The 15,840-nt window shown below is 43.8% G+C and overlaps 1 protein-coding gene across 5 annotated transcripts in view; it reads right to left on the bottom strand.

Moving 5' to 3' along the window:
• DOCK1 (dedicator of cytokinesis 1) overlaps positions 1 to 15,840 on the bottom strand; it is a 563,137-nt gene that overhangs the window by 211,081 nt on the left and 336,216 nt on the right. For all 5 annotated transcript variants that reach the window (XM_052661098.1, XM_052661102.1, XM_052661099.1 and 2 more), the window contains exons 28-29: positions 12,671 to 12,772; positions 72 to 166 (exon numbers count right to left, since the gene is read on the bottom strand). In XM_052661098.1, coding sequence (XP_052517058.1) covers positions 72 to 166; positions 12,671 to 12,772 — 197 coding nt within the window. The remainder of the gene's footprint in view (positions 1 to 71; positions 167 to 12,670; positions 12,773 to 15,840) is intronic.

Below are 15,840 nucleotides of genomic sequence, written 5' to 3'. Positions count from 1 at the left end.
CCCAGGCAACACCTCCGTTGCCACCAGCCGTGAGCCGGGCACCTCCTCCAGGAGAGCCCCCCCGTACTCACTTATTCTGCATCATGTTCATAATCACCCAGTCGAACGGGTAGACATTCTTCCCAATGAGGTTCTTAAACATGATGAATGTCTCCATCAGGAAATCCTGAAATAAAAGCAGAACGTTCAAACAGCCCACTGAGAAAAAGGTGAAAGCCGATGCCCACCTCCACCCCCAGAGTAACTGCATTATAAATTTATAAATGACCTTATTATTATTACTCTTTTTTTTAGCTGAATGAAAACATAGCACAAAGTAATGAAGATGTATTTCACAGAGCTGCATATGACACCTTCTGCTTTTCTATGTACCTGAGCACCTCATGTCCTGCAGAACTTTTTCAAGGATATACTAAAAGAGAGTCTCTCGTCATGTCCCTCTAAGAGATACAAGGAATAAACCCCTGAAAGTTACATATATTCACACTCTTTCTGCTTAAGGAAACACTTTCAATCAAATATAATATGCAGGTTGTAACTACGTCTTATATCAAATATAATATACAGGCTGTAACTACGTCTTATATTTATCTGAGTGAGTGGAAGTTACTCGGTCGTGTCCGACTCTTTCCGACCCCATGGACTATACAGTCCATGGAATTCTCCAGGCCAGAATACTGGAGTGGGTAGCCTTTGCCTTCTCCAGGGGATCGCTCCAACCCAGGGGACGAGCCAAGGTCTTCCGCATTGCAGGCGGATTCTTTACCAACTGAGCTAATCAGGGAAGGCCATATTTACCTACATTTCAATTATAAACAGGGCCCATCAAATTCAACCTGCAGTATTATTATCCTTCCCTTTTTCTTACATAATTTAACAAATGAAAGGTGCAGACAGGAACTCCTGACAGTCTGCACCTAGTCAGCACTCTGTAAAGCAATCAAACACATGGTCAAGTTGCCAAAGTCTCTTAACGCGGCATCATCAACTCCATCAACTCCATAAGCTACTCAGTGATGGCTCTCTTGTCTCCTAGATGGTCCCCTGCAGTTCAGAGCGGCGGCCTGCAACCCGACCTTGCTTCCACACTGATTAGACTGCTCCTGGCATTGGGAGAGGGTTCCCTACTCCTAGTGGGTCCACTCTGTGCTGTCAGAATTAGGAGATTTTCTTGAATCTGACAGTTCAGAGCTTATTCTGAGCTCACCTGAACAAAACAAGCAGGTGTCCCAAAAGTGCACACCCCAGTAATAGAGGGCACTTGCTCCCTCAAGATCTCGGTGGAAAGGGGACAAGCAGCTGAGAAGTCATGTTAGGAAAATGAGGCCGTGGTCATAGATGAGCAAATGAATGGATGTTTCCCATTTATTTCATCTACTGATTCATAATTAAGTGCAATGGCTGTGAAGACCGAGGAGGTGAGCAGAATTTAAGCATCCCAGAAAGCAATTCCCAGCACAGAGTTCTACACAAGACCTTCTTGCAAAAAGACACAAGTTCCATTTGATGGTAGGAATAAGCCAAGGATCAAAGACATCTTCTCTGCCACCTTACCAACAATAGCCAGCTTACAGAGTTACAGCGAGTCATTTCTGCTGCGGGAGGGCCTTGTGGAGCCCCTCGCATGAATAAAAACTCCAGGAGCCACCGTGATCACGCTTGTTACAACAGAGGCCTCCAGTGCCGAGAGGTTAGGATAGAAGGCAGAGTCAAGAGGGAAAAGTGAGTCCCGTGTCCTCCCAACGTTGCTGCCCCCAGCAGCCCCAACCAGCAGGGCTTGCGAGCAAGAGGTGTTCTCGATGACCCCTGACACAAGGAACACTTTTCTATTCCCAATTTAATTCCTGAAATTCATATTTCACTAGTTAAGGTTCCCCACTTTGTCAAGAGTTTCCCGTTTTAATGACCAGGTTGCCCCCTTTGCAGGCTGAGTGCTATAATTTAGTCACATCTCTATTTGCATGAAATTGCTGGCTTTCTTGCTGATTACTCCTCAAAGCCTAATAATTGAGATACAGGGTCTGGTTTTTATTATTCTGGAAGAGAAGCATATTTTCCCATACCAACTCCTTTTTTTTTTTTCCTCTAGGAAACACAGTCCCATACTTCATTAGTATGGCTCAGCTATTAAATGTTGGTACTCTGCTGATCAAACAAAATGCTGCAGATTGTGGGAGATGAGGTTTTTCAAGGCTTTCCCTGTTGGTCTGCATAAATTAGCAGCCATGGTGGTGGTCCCCACCACCGCCTTTACCGGAATGGCTGATGAGGCTGAACAGGCTGTTACAACTGCCATCTCCAAGTTGACAAGACGAGTTGGAGGATTTAATACACATTTTGTGAAATTTTCATCATTTTATATCAATCCATTCCTGCTGCATTTTTAGCTAGATTGTACACAGGATGTTCCATATAATAAGGGAACAACTCTAATAAGAGCCATCAATGCATTCCATAGGCAAAGTCTTCTTGTTATAAAACCATCTGCTTCTGTCCATCTCTGGCCCCATCCACTTGGATAATTGGTCATCATTTTTCACCGGGACCCCCGGAGGGAAAGGCTAGCCCATCTACCTATGACCATTCTAGTCCGTCTTGATCCCCACACTTCACTCAGAGTGGCCTCTTCAAATCTGATCAAGGCATCAACACTTCCTCAATCTTCCACTGAACCTATGTCCTCAGTGGCTTCCAAATGTTCTTAGGTAAAAGCCAAAGAGTCTTAACTCTCAGAAGAAGGAAGACACCCTTCTCTTAAGTCAAAGAAATAACTGTTTCAGACAAGGACCATCAATAGATGTTAACTCAACTGATGAAACGGCTAGAGGATAAGACTCCTGCCAATTTGCTGTGGACACCAGTGTATTACCCAAAGTGTCCATGATGACCCCAAGGGCCATGTATCTTCACAACAGAGAGATCCAGAAGTTATTCCCTTTTAACCAAGTGATCAAACCCACTACCATCAGTAGTGGTCAGCCTGGAATTCCTAGCCTCCCGACAGACATAACAGGGCATGCTCAACCACAACTTCTCTTCCGCTTGCCAAAAGGTGACCTTGGATTTTAGATAAAGCTTCCAGTTTGTGGAGGGCTTCCTTGTCGGCTCAGATGGTAAAGAGCTCACCTGCAATGTGGGAGACTTGGCTTTAATCCCTAGGTTGGGACAATCCCCTGGAGAAGGGAAGGGCTACCCAATTCAGTATTCTTGCCTAGAGAATTCCATGGACAGAGGAGCCTGGTGGGCTACAGTCCACGGGCTCAAGAAGAGTAGGACATGACTGAGTGACCAACACTTTCACTTTCCAGATTGTCAGTCAGTTCAGTTCAGTTCAGTCGCTCAGTAGTGTCCGACTCTCTGCAAGCCCATGAATCACAGCACGCCAGGCCTCCTTGTCCATCACCAACTCCCGGAGTCCACTCAGACTCATGTCCATCGAGTCGGTGATGCTCAGTTTGCAGGACATATGAATTTGAAGAAACAAATCTGCACACAAAGCAGCAACCAAAAATTACAGAATGGGGGCGGGCGGAAGTGGGGGGATGGTGCGGGCGAAGTCTGCAAAGCTAATGGCTCTATCTGTTCAAAAGCAGAAAATAAATAAAAATGAAATCGAACTTTAAAAAGCGATGCCATGAAAGGGAAAGAAAAACAAGGCGATCAACTTATTTTAGAAAAAAAAAGAGATGAATGAGAAATAAGCAAACACAATGAGTGAATCTGGACGAGATGCAGCTTTGAGAGAGCCTGTAATGAAAGACAGCAGAGACTGGGGAGAACCGCGGGAGAATGCGAATGTCGATGGTGTGAAGAGATGACAGCAATGTTCCGGAAGAACAACGAAGCCACTGGACATTGTCTTCACCCTTGAGAGCTACCTGCTGAGCCACTCGCTTGCTTCTCACATTCTGCCAGGATTTGGCTACATGTTCATAGAAAAAGATACCTAGAGATACATAAGTAAGTGTTAGTTGCTCAGTCCTGTCTGACTCATCGCAACCCCATGGATTGTAGCCCACCTGACTCCTCTGTCCATGGAATTCTCCAAGCAAGAATACTGAAGTGGGTTGCCCTTCCCTTCTCCAGGTAATCTTCCTGACCCAGGGATCGAACCTGGGACTTCCCACATTGCAGGTGGGTTCTTTACCATCTGAGCAACCAGGGAAGCCCACTAGAGATAGATAGTAGAGGCCAATATGGCAGAATACTTGCAACTGATGAATTCAAATGATAGGAATAATGGTTTTCACTGTACTATCCTTTCAGCTTTTCTGTATGCTTGACATTTTTAATGATGAAAGGAAGAAAGCTTGCAAGCTAAATGGGGGCACTCAATATGAGATTAGTGGACTGTACACCATCAACATTCTGATTTTGATACTCTTCCATAGATCTGCTGGACGCTACCATGGGGAGAAACTGAGCGAAGCATACGAAGATGCTCTGTATTATTTTTTACAGCTATGACTGACCCTACAATCCTCTCAAAATGAAAGTTTACTCAAAAAAATATATGCTTTAAAATAATTAGTGGAAAAATAGTAAACCAATGACATAGACGGAGGTTTGTAACCCTGCACAGGAGGCCGTGATCAAAACCATCCCCAAGAAAAAGAAATGCAAAAAGGCAAAGTGTTATCTGAAGAGGCTTTACAAAGATCTGAGAAAAGAAGAGAAGCAAAAGGCAAAGGAGAAAAGGAAAGATATGCCCATCTGAATGCAGAGTGCCAAAGAATAGCAAGGAGAGATAAGAAAGTCTTCCTAAGTGATCAATGCAAAGAAATAGAGGAAAAGAACAGAATGGGAAAGACTAGAGATCTCTTCAAGAAAATTAGGGATACCAAGGGAACATTTCATGCAAAGATGGGCTCAATAAAGGACAGAGATTGTATGGATCTAACAGAAGCAGATGATATTAAGAAGAGGTGGCAAGAATACACAGAACAACTATACAAAAAGATCTGAATGACCCAGATCACAACGAAGGTATGATCACTCATCTAGAGCCAGATGTCCTGGAGTGCTGAGTAAAATGAGTCTTAGGAAGTGTCACTACGAAAAAGCTAGTGGAGGTGATAGAATTCCAGCTGAGTTATTTCAAATCCTAAAAGATGATGCTATGAAAGTGCTGCCTTCAACATGCCAGCAAATTTGGAAAACTCAGCAGTGGCGACAGGAACGGAAAGGTCAGTTTTCATTCCAATCCCAAAGAAAGGCAATGCCAAAAAAATGTACCAACTCCTGCACAATAGCACTCATCTCACATGCCAGCAAAGTAATGCTCAAAATTCTCCAAGCTAGGTTTCAACAGTACCTGAACAGAGAACTTCCAGATGTTCAAGCTAGAAAAGGCAGAGGAACCAGAGATTAAGTTGCCAACATCTGGTGGATCATAGAAAAAGCGAGAGAATTCCAGGAAAATATCTACTTCTGCTTCATTGACTATTCTAAAGCCTTTGACTGTGTGGAACACAACAAACTGTGGAAAATTCTTAAGGAGATGGGAATACTGGACCACCTGACCTGCCTCCTGAGAAACCTGTACGCAGGTCAAGAAGAAACAATTAGAGACAGATATGGAACAATAGACTGGTTCCAAATTGGGAAAGGAGTATGTCAAGGCTGTATACTGTCACCCTGCTATTTAATGATATGCAGGGTACATCATGTGAAATGCTTGGCTGGATGAAGCACAAGCTGAAATCAATACTAGAAGGAGAAATATCAATAACCTCAGATACGCAGATGACACCACCCTTATGGCAGAAAGTGAAGAGGAACTAAAGAGCCTCTTGATGAAAGTGAAGAGAAGAGTGAAAAAGCTTAAAACTCAACATTCAAAAAATGAAGATCATGGCATCTGATTCCATTACTTCATGGCAAATAGATGGGGAAGCAATGGAAACAGTGATAGACTTTACTTTCTTGGGCTCCAAAATCACTGCAGATAGTGACTGCAGCCATGAAATTAAAAGATGCTTGCTCCTTGGAAGAAAAGCTATGGGCAACCTAGACAATATATTAAAAAGCAGAGACATTACTTTGCTGACAAAGTTCCATCTAGTCAAAGCTATGGTTTTTCCTGTAGTCATGTATGGATGTGAGAGTTGGACCATAAAGAAAGCTGGGCACCAAAGAATACTTTTGAACTATGGTGTTGGAGAAGACTCTTGAGAATCCCTTGGACTGCAAGGAGATCAAACCAGTCAATCCTAAAGGAAATCAGCCCTGAATACTCATTGGAAGAACTGATGCTGAAGCTGAAACTCCAATACTCTGGGCACTTGGTACGAAGAGCTGACTCATTGGAAAAGACCTTGATGCTGGGAAAGATTGAGAGCAGGAGGAGAAGGGGATGACAGAGGATGAGATGGTTGGACGGCATCACTGACTCGACAGACGTGAGTTTGAGCAAAATCCAGGAGTTGGTGATGGACAAGGAAGCCTGGCAAGCTGCAGTCCATGGAGTTACAGAGTTGAACATGGCTGAGCAACTGAACTGAACTGAACTGAACTGAATGGCATAGAAAAAGAGATGAGAGAAACATAAAGACACAAAACCGCTTAACATGACCTCTGGGGCCTTGTGCAGTTTGAAACCCCAGTGCCTCTCCAGGCCCATCACCTTCTTTCTCTCCCACCTACAGGACTCCTTCTTCCCTTCCTACACATTCCACAATCCTCTCTTTTGCAAAACAACCCTTCCTGAGGGCTTCCCTAGTGGTCCAGTAGGAAGGGGACTGGACCGTGCAATGCAGGGCACATGGATTCAATCTGTCCAGGGAACTACGATCCAATGTGCTGGGGAGGAATTAAGCCCACGAGCATCAGCTACTGAGCCTGGGCAGCATAACTAGAGAGTCCTTGGGCTACAAGGGAAAACCCTGGTAGCTAAGACCCGACACAGACACATAAATAAATAAAATTTTTTTAAAGCCTTCCTTAGGACTTCCTTGGTGGTCCAGCGGTTAAGAATCTGCCTTCCAATGCAAGGGATAAGGGTTCGATCCCTGGTTGAGGAGCAAAGACACCACACACTGAGGGGCAAATAAGTCCATGCATTGCCATTACTAAGCTTGCAACCACTGAGCTCATGTGCCACAGTGAAGCACCAACACAGCCAAATATAAAGACAAAAATCTTTCTTAATTTTGATTTTTAAAAAGACTTCCTGTCCACCTGACTCAGTCCAGTGTGGCTGATTTACAACGACCATTCTTTTGGAGCATGGATAACCTGGGGTGCCTGACGGACTCCCGGGTAAACTGTGATGCCCTCCCCTACACTGGGGGCTCAGAGCAGACGCGGGCGCCCTGCTGCTCTCATTACCGCCACCTTCTTCACACAGTTGCTCTGCACTAAGCAGCTTGTGAGTGAACTCACTGCAAAAGGATTCTGCACCCTTGGACTCAGGATCCAGGGTAGAAAGTCTTCAATAGATTTCTTCTCTGAGGAGTGGTCACAGGGATAAAGAAACAGATGCCCAGCGCCAGGCTCCTCTGCCCACTCATATGACAGTCTCTACACAGGCTTGCAAATCACCCTTTGGTGGCTGTTTTCACATGGAACTCAGGGCCTTTAAGGCCAGGCCTGGCCAAGAGCAGAAGGCTTCCTAGGCAATGACACTCACACAGCAAACATTCTCGCTTTCATAATCCCTGTGAGCATCATCACCACTTTCCATCATTTGAGAAGTCACCCCGGACCACACCGACACAGGCTGGTGGTTGATGGGGCTAGACAAGAAACAAGACAAAGAGAAGGGGCAACAGGTGATACCTGCCAGGTGAGACAAAGACAGGCATCAGGAGGGGTTCTCAGAAGAGGCTGGACAGATGGAGACAGGAGGCATTTCAGGAAGAGGGCCCTGAGGTTTCAGAGGGCTGCTTGGCTGGGCTTCCCCAGGTCACCCACGAGCAGACAGGACTGGGAGAGGCCACAGGAAGGAGGAGGAGCGCGTGGCAGACTGTGGCTCCCCCTGGGTCCTCCTCGGAGATGAGAAGGGCCGGGTAGCCTGGTTCTCTGAACCTTCCCTGTCGTGTCTCCTGGATTCACTCAGCCTGTAACCGACAAACATCACTTCTACCTGCAGCGTTCATGGATAAGTCCTTACTCACTCAGTCACTCCATAGACATTCCCTTAGGGCCACTTAGTGGGAATTTGGGACACATGTCATGAGAACAGGCCACCCTGGAAGGTCCAGAGTACTCCTCATCACCTTGATCTTACAGTGGACGCTAAGCAAGTTCGCCACTTGTGGTCCTGACTCTGTGACTTGGACCCAGGACGGCTAGCAGCCACATCTTCAGACCAGCATCTCCAATGCAGAAGAAGAACTTCAAGACCATTCATGGCTGCCCATCCTAAAGGGATGATCTCTATTATGACAATTTTGAGTTGAAATGTCCATCCTCTTTCTTTCCTGGCTTGGTCTTTCCATTTCATGCTGTGTTCCATCCTCTCACGGTCTGGGGATCCAAGGGGTCATCTGAGAGGCCGTAAAAGTAACAGTTCTGAGGCTGGTGACTTTGGTGTTGATCATAACTGCAATTCTGTTTGAGAATGACTCATTCATCCAAAAAAAGGGCTAAATTTGAAAACCTAAGGTAGCGCTTTTAACAAGGAAGTGGTCTTGAGAAAAGAGTTGAGTCTCTTTGCACATGGCATTACTGATTAACTTCCAATTTTTTAACACAAAATATCTTCCGTTTTTGTGAGCAGTTGTCCAGGTAGAAAAATAGTCAAATCCTCTCTACGGATAGTTAACAGATAGGAACCCATTGTACGAAGGTTCTGACAGATTAACAACAGTAAAAAAGGTTTAAAATCTTTGCAGTATGAATTCGTGATATCCAAACCACAAATGCCATTTCATAATGGAAATCAAATTGTTCGCAAATAATTGATGCTCTGAACCACTGTGTCTACAGAAATAAACCCCCTTGGGAAATCAGGGCCACAACACATAACAAGTATCTGATGATCTGTTTCCTGCAAGGAGAGAGGGTACATGCTTGGAATTCAGGACGTTACAGTCATTTTTAAACACCATTTTGTAAAATCACTTTTTCATGATATTCTGAAGCTTCCCTATCCACAGCACACTTGAATGATCCGGATTAAATATTTTTAACAGTTTGCATGAATCATATGATTTTGATCACGTGACTAATCTGTAAAGGACAAATGATTTAAGTTTTCAGCATGGGTAACGCTTCTCATTCTAAAAATGTCTATTCTTCAGCCTGAACCATTGTCTAGGAAATTGCTCATATAGATTTTGCTACAACTGGCTTAGAGCTAAACATTCAGAAAACTAAGATCATGGCATCCAGTCCCATTACTTCATGGCAAATAGAAGGGGAAACAGTGGAAACAGTAGCTGACTTTATTTTGGGGGGGCTCCAAAATCACTGCAGATGGTGACTTCAGCCAAGAAATTAAATGGAAGGAAAGTTATGACCAAACTAGACAGCATATTAAAAACCAGAGACATTACTTTGCCAACAAAGGTCTGTCTAGTCAAGGCTATAGTTTTTCCAGTAGTCATGTATGGATGTGAGAGTTGGACTATAAAGAAATCTGAGCACTGAAGAACTGATGCTTTTGAACTGTGGTGTTGCAGAAGACTCTTGAGAATCCCTTGGACTGCAAGGAGATCCAACCAGTCCATCCTAAAGGAGATCAGTCCTGGGTGTTCATTGGAAGGACTGATGTTGAAGCTGAAACTCCAATACTTTGGCGACATGATGCGAAGAACTGAGTCATTTGAAAAGACCCTGATGCTGGTTAAAGATTGAAGGCGGGAAGAGAAGGGGACGACAGAGGATGAGATGGTTGGATGGCATCACCAACTTGATGGACATGAGTTTGAGTAAACTCTGGGAGTTGGTGATGGACAAGGAGGTCTGGAGTGCTGCAGTCCATGGGGTTGCAATAGTCGGATACAACTGAGCGACTGAACTGAACTGAATTGATCCTTCCGATGATCAAACAGGAGGCATGAAATGTTTCACAAGGCAAATTGGACTTCACTATGACATACCTGCTGAAGAATCCCAGGATAACATCACATGTGATATGTTACATGCGTGAGAAGAGTCCTATATGACACTGCTCCTTAATATTACACAAAAACTAACCATAAAACGCCTGAGAATAGTCCTACATTGAACTGCTGGTTAATATCACACAAAAGCTAAACATATAGACACACCATCACATACACATTCTTGCTCCTTGACTCCTTTGTAAGATTTCTTTTTCTGATGTGGATCATTTTTAAAGTCTTTTTTGAATTTGTAACAATATTGCTTCTGTTTCGTGTTTTGGTTTTATTGGCCATGAGGCATGTGGGAACTTAGCTTCCCGACTAGGGATCAAACCCACAGCCCCTGCACTGGAAGGTGAACACTTAACCACCAGACCACAGGCAAGTCCCCCTTGACTTTGACTGAAGGAAAATTGCTATGATTTTAAGGTATAAATTCATTTGTGTATCTTTAGAAATTTAAATCTATGTATTTATTATTCTCTATTATATTATTAAATATTACATCAGTTCAGTCCAGTCGCTCAGTCGTGTCCGACTCTTTGCGACCTCATGAATCACAGCACACTAGGCCTCCCTGTCCATCATCAACCCCTGAAGTCTACCCAAACTCACGCCCATCGAGTCGGTCATGCCATCCAGCCATCTCATCCTCTGTCCCCTTCTCCTCCCACCCTCAATCCTTCCCAGCATCAGGGTCTTTTCCAATACGTCAACTCTCCGCATGAGGTGGCCAAAGTACTGGATAAATACAAACTTAAATATACATGTGCATACACATAAGCATATGTAATGGCAGTGATGAGTGAGGTAGCTTTTTTTAATTTAAAAATCATCCTTTGAAAAAAGTCTTAAATGCCTTATCTTCTGACCATCCCTTAATAAGACTGACGTCAAGTGTAATAAACGTTGTTTTGGAAACACTAGTAGAGCTTCCTGTGGTTTGTAGGAATCTGGGGGCCTCAGAAATGGAATCGGTGCTCCGAAACACGGGAGTGGAGGGTGTACATCTACTTGGCAACTCTGCAGACACACTGGCGGTGGCTTCGCAGAGGACATCTGCCATATGGCCCTGCGATGTCAGCTTGTCAGGGACGGTGCCTCTACGGATATGTTCCTCTCTATTGTACTTCTCCTAATTAAGTTGTATCACAGTGTCACTGAAGATGACTAGAGAATTATTTCCAGAAATGCTAATGAGCCTCCATGATGAAAGTTAATTAATAACAGAGCACAATTTAAGGCTGAAAATCCTCCTTGGCTTCTGCTATCGAGTGTCAATCGATAAATAAACAGGAGCTTATGGTAGCTCTCCGTGGTAACGACTTCAAATTTACCATGACCCCAAAGCATGGGAGAGGGAAGAACAGAAAAAGGATTTTTTCTGGGCTGACATCCTGGATCACTCTCCAGGTCAGTACAAGGAGTGAGCCTATCTCAGGAAGCTTATCTTCTCTCTCTCTCTCTTTTTAATTTTAAATCTTGTGTGTTGTATTGGGGTACTGCTGATCAACAATGTTGCGATAGTTTCAGAAGAGATTCAGCCATATATATACACACGTGTTATGCAGATGACACCACCCTTATGGCAGAAAGTGAAGAGGAACTAAAGAGCCTCTTGATGAAAGGGAAAGAGGAGAGTGAAAAAGTTGGCCTAAAGCTCAACATTCAGAAAACGAAGATCATGGCATCTGGTCCCGTCACTTCATGGAAAATAGATGGGGAAACAGTGGAAACAGTGTCAGACTTTATATTTTAGGGCTCCAAAATCACTGCAGATGGTGACTGCAGCCATGAAATTAAACGACACTTACTCCTTGGAAGGAAAGTTATGACCAACCTAGACAGCATATTCAAAAGCAGAGACATTACTTTGCCAAAAAAGTATGGTTTTTCCCGTAGTCATGTATGGATGTGAGAGTTGGACTGTGAAGAAAGCTGAGTACCGAAGAATTGATGCTTTTGAACTGTGGTGTTGGAGAAGACTCTTAAGAGTCCCTTGGACTGCAAGGAGACCCAACCAGTCCATTCTAAAGGAGATCAGTCCTGGGTGTTCTTTGGAAGGAATGATGCTGAAGCTGAAACTCCAGTACTTTGGCTACCTCATGCGAAGAGTTGACTCATTGGAAAAGACCCTGATGCTGGGACGGATTGGGGGCAGGAGGAGAAAGGGACGACAGAGGATGAGATGGCTGGATGGCATTACTGACTCGATGGACATGAGTTTGAGTTAACTCCGGGAGTTGGTGATGGACAGGGAGGCCTGACGTGCTGCAATTCATGGGATTGCAAAGAGTCGGACACGACTGAGTGACTGAACTGAACTGAACTGATACACGTGTTATCCATTCTCCAAACTCCCCTCCCATCCAGGCTGCCACACTGTTAATAATGAGCAGAGTTCCATGTGTTATACAGTAGGTCCCTGTTAGTTATCCATTTTAAATAGGACCCTTATCTTCTTACAAACACACTTTTACCTAGACCATCTCTAGGCTTCTGAAGTCAAGTGGAGGCAAGTCTAAAATCAAACTGAAAATGCAAATATTGATATCAGCATTATGTCTTAAAGGCTGAGCTCAAAACAAGGTTATATGAAAAGTCAGAGTCACACTCACCACCACATCGGTCCTCATCTTCCCAAAAGTCTTGATCAAATGGGCATAATGATAGTCTTCCATTTGTCGTAGAATAGCTGTCATACAGGCCACGAAATTCCCCTGCGAACAAATCAAAAGATATAGTTGGATGATGAGACAACAACACTCAAATGTTGATGTAAACTGACAGTACCTTCTCTTGTTTCTCCTCTGCTATAACAGTAGGTTTTCATTAGCTATGTATTTTATACACGTGAAAGTGAAAGTTACTCAGTGGTGTCTGACTCTTTGTGACCCCATGGGCTATACAGTCCATGGAATTCTCCAGGCCAGAATACTGGTGAGGGTAGCCTTTCCCTTCTTCCACACTGCAGGTGGATACTTTACCAGCCAAGCCATCAGAGAAGCCCAAGAATACCAATACAGTATTGTAAAGTAAAATAAAGTAAAAATAAAAATTAAAAAAAAAAAAAAAAAAAGAATAGTGGAGTGGGTAGCCTATCCCTTCTCCAGAGGATCTTCCCGACCCAGAAATCAAACCGGGGTCTCCCGATTGCAGGCAGATTCTTTTCCAACTGAGCTATCAGGGAAGCCAGTTTATACATAGCGGTGTATGTATGTCAATCCTAATCCTTAAAAATGCATTCAAATATACATTAGGTGCAGAAAAATACTGTTTGATTCCACTTATATGAGGTATCTAGAATAGCCTGATTCTTAGTCAGAAAGCACATTGGTAGATATACCAGGGGCTGGGGGTTTTGAGGGTGCAGAGTGGGGAGGGGGCGTTAGTGTTCAGTGGGGATAGTTTCGGTTTAGGAAGGTGAAAAATTCGAGAAGTAGAGCAGGAGGGTGAGAGCTGCTTAGTGCCACTGAACTGTACAGTTAAATAGAGTTAAAACAGTATGTGACTTCTACCTGGATAAAAAAAATAAAAACTCTGGTTGGCAGAGGGGAGGAGAATTGGTGTGGACTAAGAGTCTGGGATCACAGCCCATCAAGGAGACACCACAAGCAAGGCTGGCCAGGTAGGTGACCAGTCACGTCAGCCTCAGCATCTTCTCATTTGCTACATTTCTGTCTCTCTGACTCCATTAAATGCTTGCTCATACATGACTGTCCAGTCTGGAAAAAACAAACTTGAAAGGCTTTTTGCATTAAATATGTGCAGATGGGTGACAGGATTGAAATCACTGCCACTTGTATTTTGTGTTCTCTGGAAAGTCGCTGCCCTTATTATCAGGCCAAGTATATGTGCAGCACCTCCTCTTGGGCTGTGGCAAAGAAAGGCCTTTTATTTCTCAAATCTGCCTGTTTCCCCCTTGGCCAATTTGGAGGCAATCACCAGTGACTCCACAATGAGTTATGGTCCAATTCTCCTCCAGGAGAAGCATGTGGGGAGGAATGCAGCCTCATCAGAATGTAAAGTGGGAGAGACAGGAATTTCTCATAACAGACAGAGCTGGCAGGAAAGGGAAAGAATGGGGGAAAAAAAAAACCACCAAAAGAAATCAAGACACGGAGAAGGATGGGACCAGAGCACTGAGCAAAGGAAGTGTAGACATGTTTGCATGTGTAGGACTGTGCACCTGTGTGTGTGTGCAGACACACCAAGGCAAATTTGGTCTAGTGACTAGGCGGGGGGGGAGGGGGGGGTGGTGGTAAACTGTCCGTTGCCATTTATTGGACTATATCACTTCTGAGGTTCATGGCTAACAGCATCCTAACAGCCTTCCTTGCTTTTAAATATTTTCCCCTAAAGTAATGACATTGCAAGAAACATAGGATGTATATTTTCTCCCATTAAAGCAGTACAAGTCTGGTAAAATTATAGGATGAGACGTACTCTGAGACATGCCCCTAATTTTGCCTCGCTAAATGAGTTCACAGATTGTATTCTTTTACTAACTCTGCTTTTACAAGCAATTTATTTGAATGCCTGAATATCTCTTGCATGAATTTGGAATGCATGCTCTGTAGTGAAATATCAAAGTCCACTATTTTTTTCTGAGCCATTTTATATCTGTAATATACACATGAGTCCTCAGGGAATGCATTACGTAAGTTGGCCAAATCAAATAATGATAATATGGTATCTTCCATTTGCCCAGAAGTGTAAATTATTTGTGAATGATGATAATTGCTGAAATCTAGATTCCAAGTTGGTGTTCAGGGAAAGAGCTTAAATAATGCTTGTTTTCCACTGGAGGAATGATCTGTAAAATGGCAAGATATCCATTTATGAAGATGAACTTTTGAAATATGTAGGTGTTTAGCATCTCGTTGAGCACAAGAGAAGCCGCCTTTGTATCTTCTTTACTCTTAATGAAAGCCATCTTTCGGATAACAGTCTTCATCATATTACATGTTGATTGATTGCCATGTGTCAAGCGCTATGCCCGGGCCACTAGAAACATGGCCTCATTCAATCACACCACAGATTTTCTTCTTGTTCCCAGATTATGAACAAAAGTGTTCCCCTCTCAATGAAAATAAGGAAACCCGGCTGTGAACCCAGAACACCGCCTATGAGGTAGGTGCTGAGGAGCGGGGCTAATTTTCCAGTTATCTAGATATGCATTTTAATTAGTTTTCTGAGAAATTTGAGGTCACTGCTAATGGCCAACCTGAAACAGAGATGCACTTTCTCATACTTCTGCAGTCATTAGAGAAAGTTGGGAGGAGCATGAGGAAACGGAAAAGGTGGCCGTCGACAGTGTCCCCAGTTCTCCCCTGACCCAGCTGGCTACGACCTGGACGCCTCCCTCCCAGACAAGGAGCTTTTCTAGAACAAGAAGATTCACCTGCCAGGGGTTCAAATTAATTTTCTGCAGGTTAAAGGGGTTAAAGAATCGGGACTCCCATAGTACAGCCACTGAAATCACAAAGCCAGCTGTGTATAATTCAGAGCAATGGACTCACGTACTGTACTTTAAATATGAAGTTCAAAGTAGAAAGAAGACCCCAGAGCAGTCTTGAAAATGCAAAAAACATGAGCAGGGAGTAATATCCATGAAAAAACAACAAAAACACAGAACATCCAGAATCTGGCCAGATACTCAAACGGGTGATGTGGACATGCTCAATTTAGGGAGCAGACTGCCACATAATGCTGAAAGATTCATGCAAGGCAAAGGCTGGGGGAACTGACATGATGCAGAAAATGAAAACCTGAAGAGAACATAGCA

This window comes from Budorcas taxicolor, chromosome 23, assembly GCF_023091745.1.
Source record: "Budorcas taxicolor isolate Tak-1 chromosome 23, Takin1.1, whole genome shotgun sequence".
Lineage (NCBI taxonomy): Eukaryota > Metazoa > Chordata > Mammalia > Artiodactyla > Bovidae > Budorcas > Budorcas taxicolor.
Note: the sequence above shows the minus strand (reverse complement) of the source record. Positions and strands in the feature narration are given on the sequence as shown.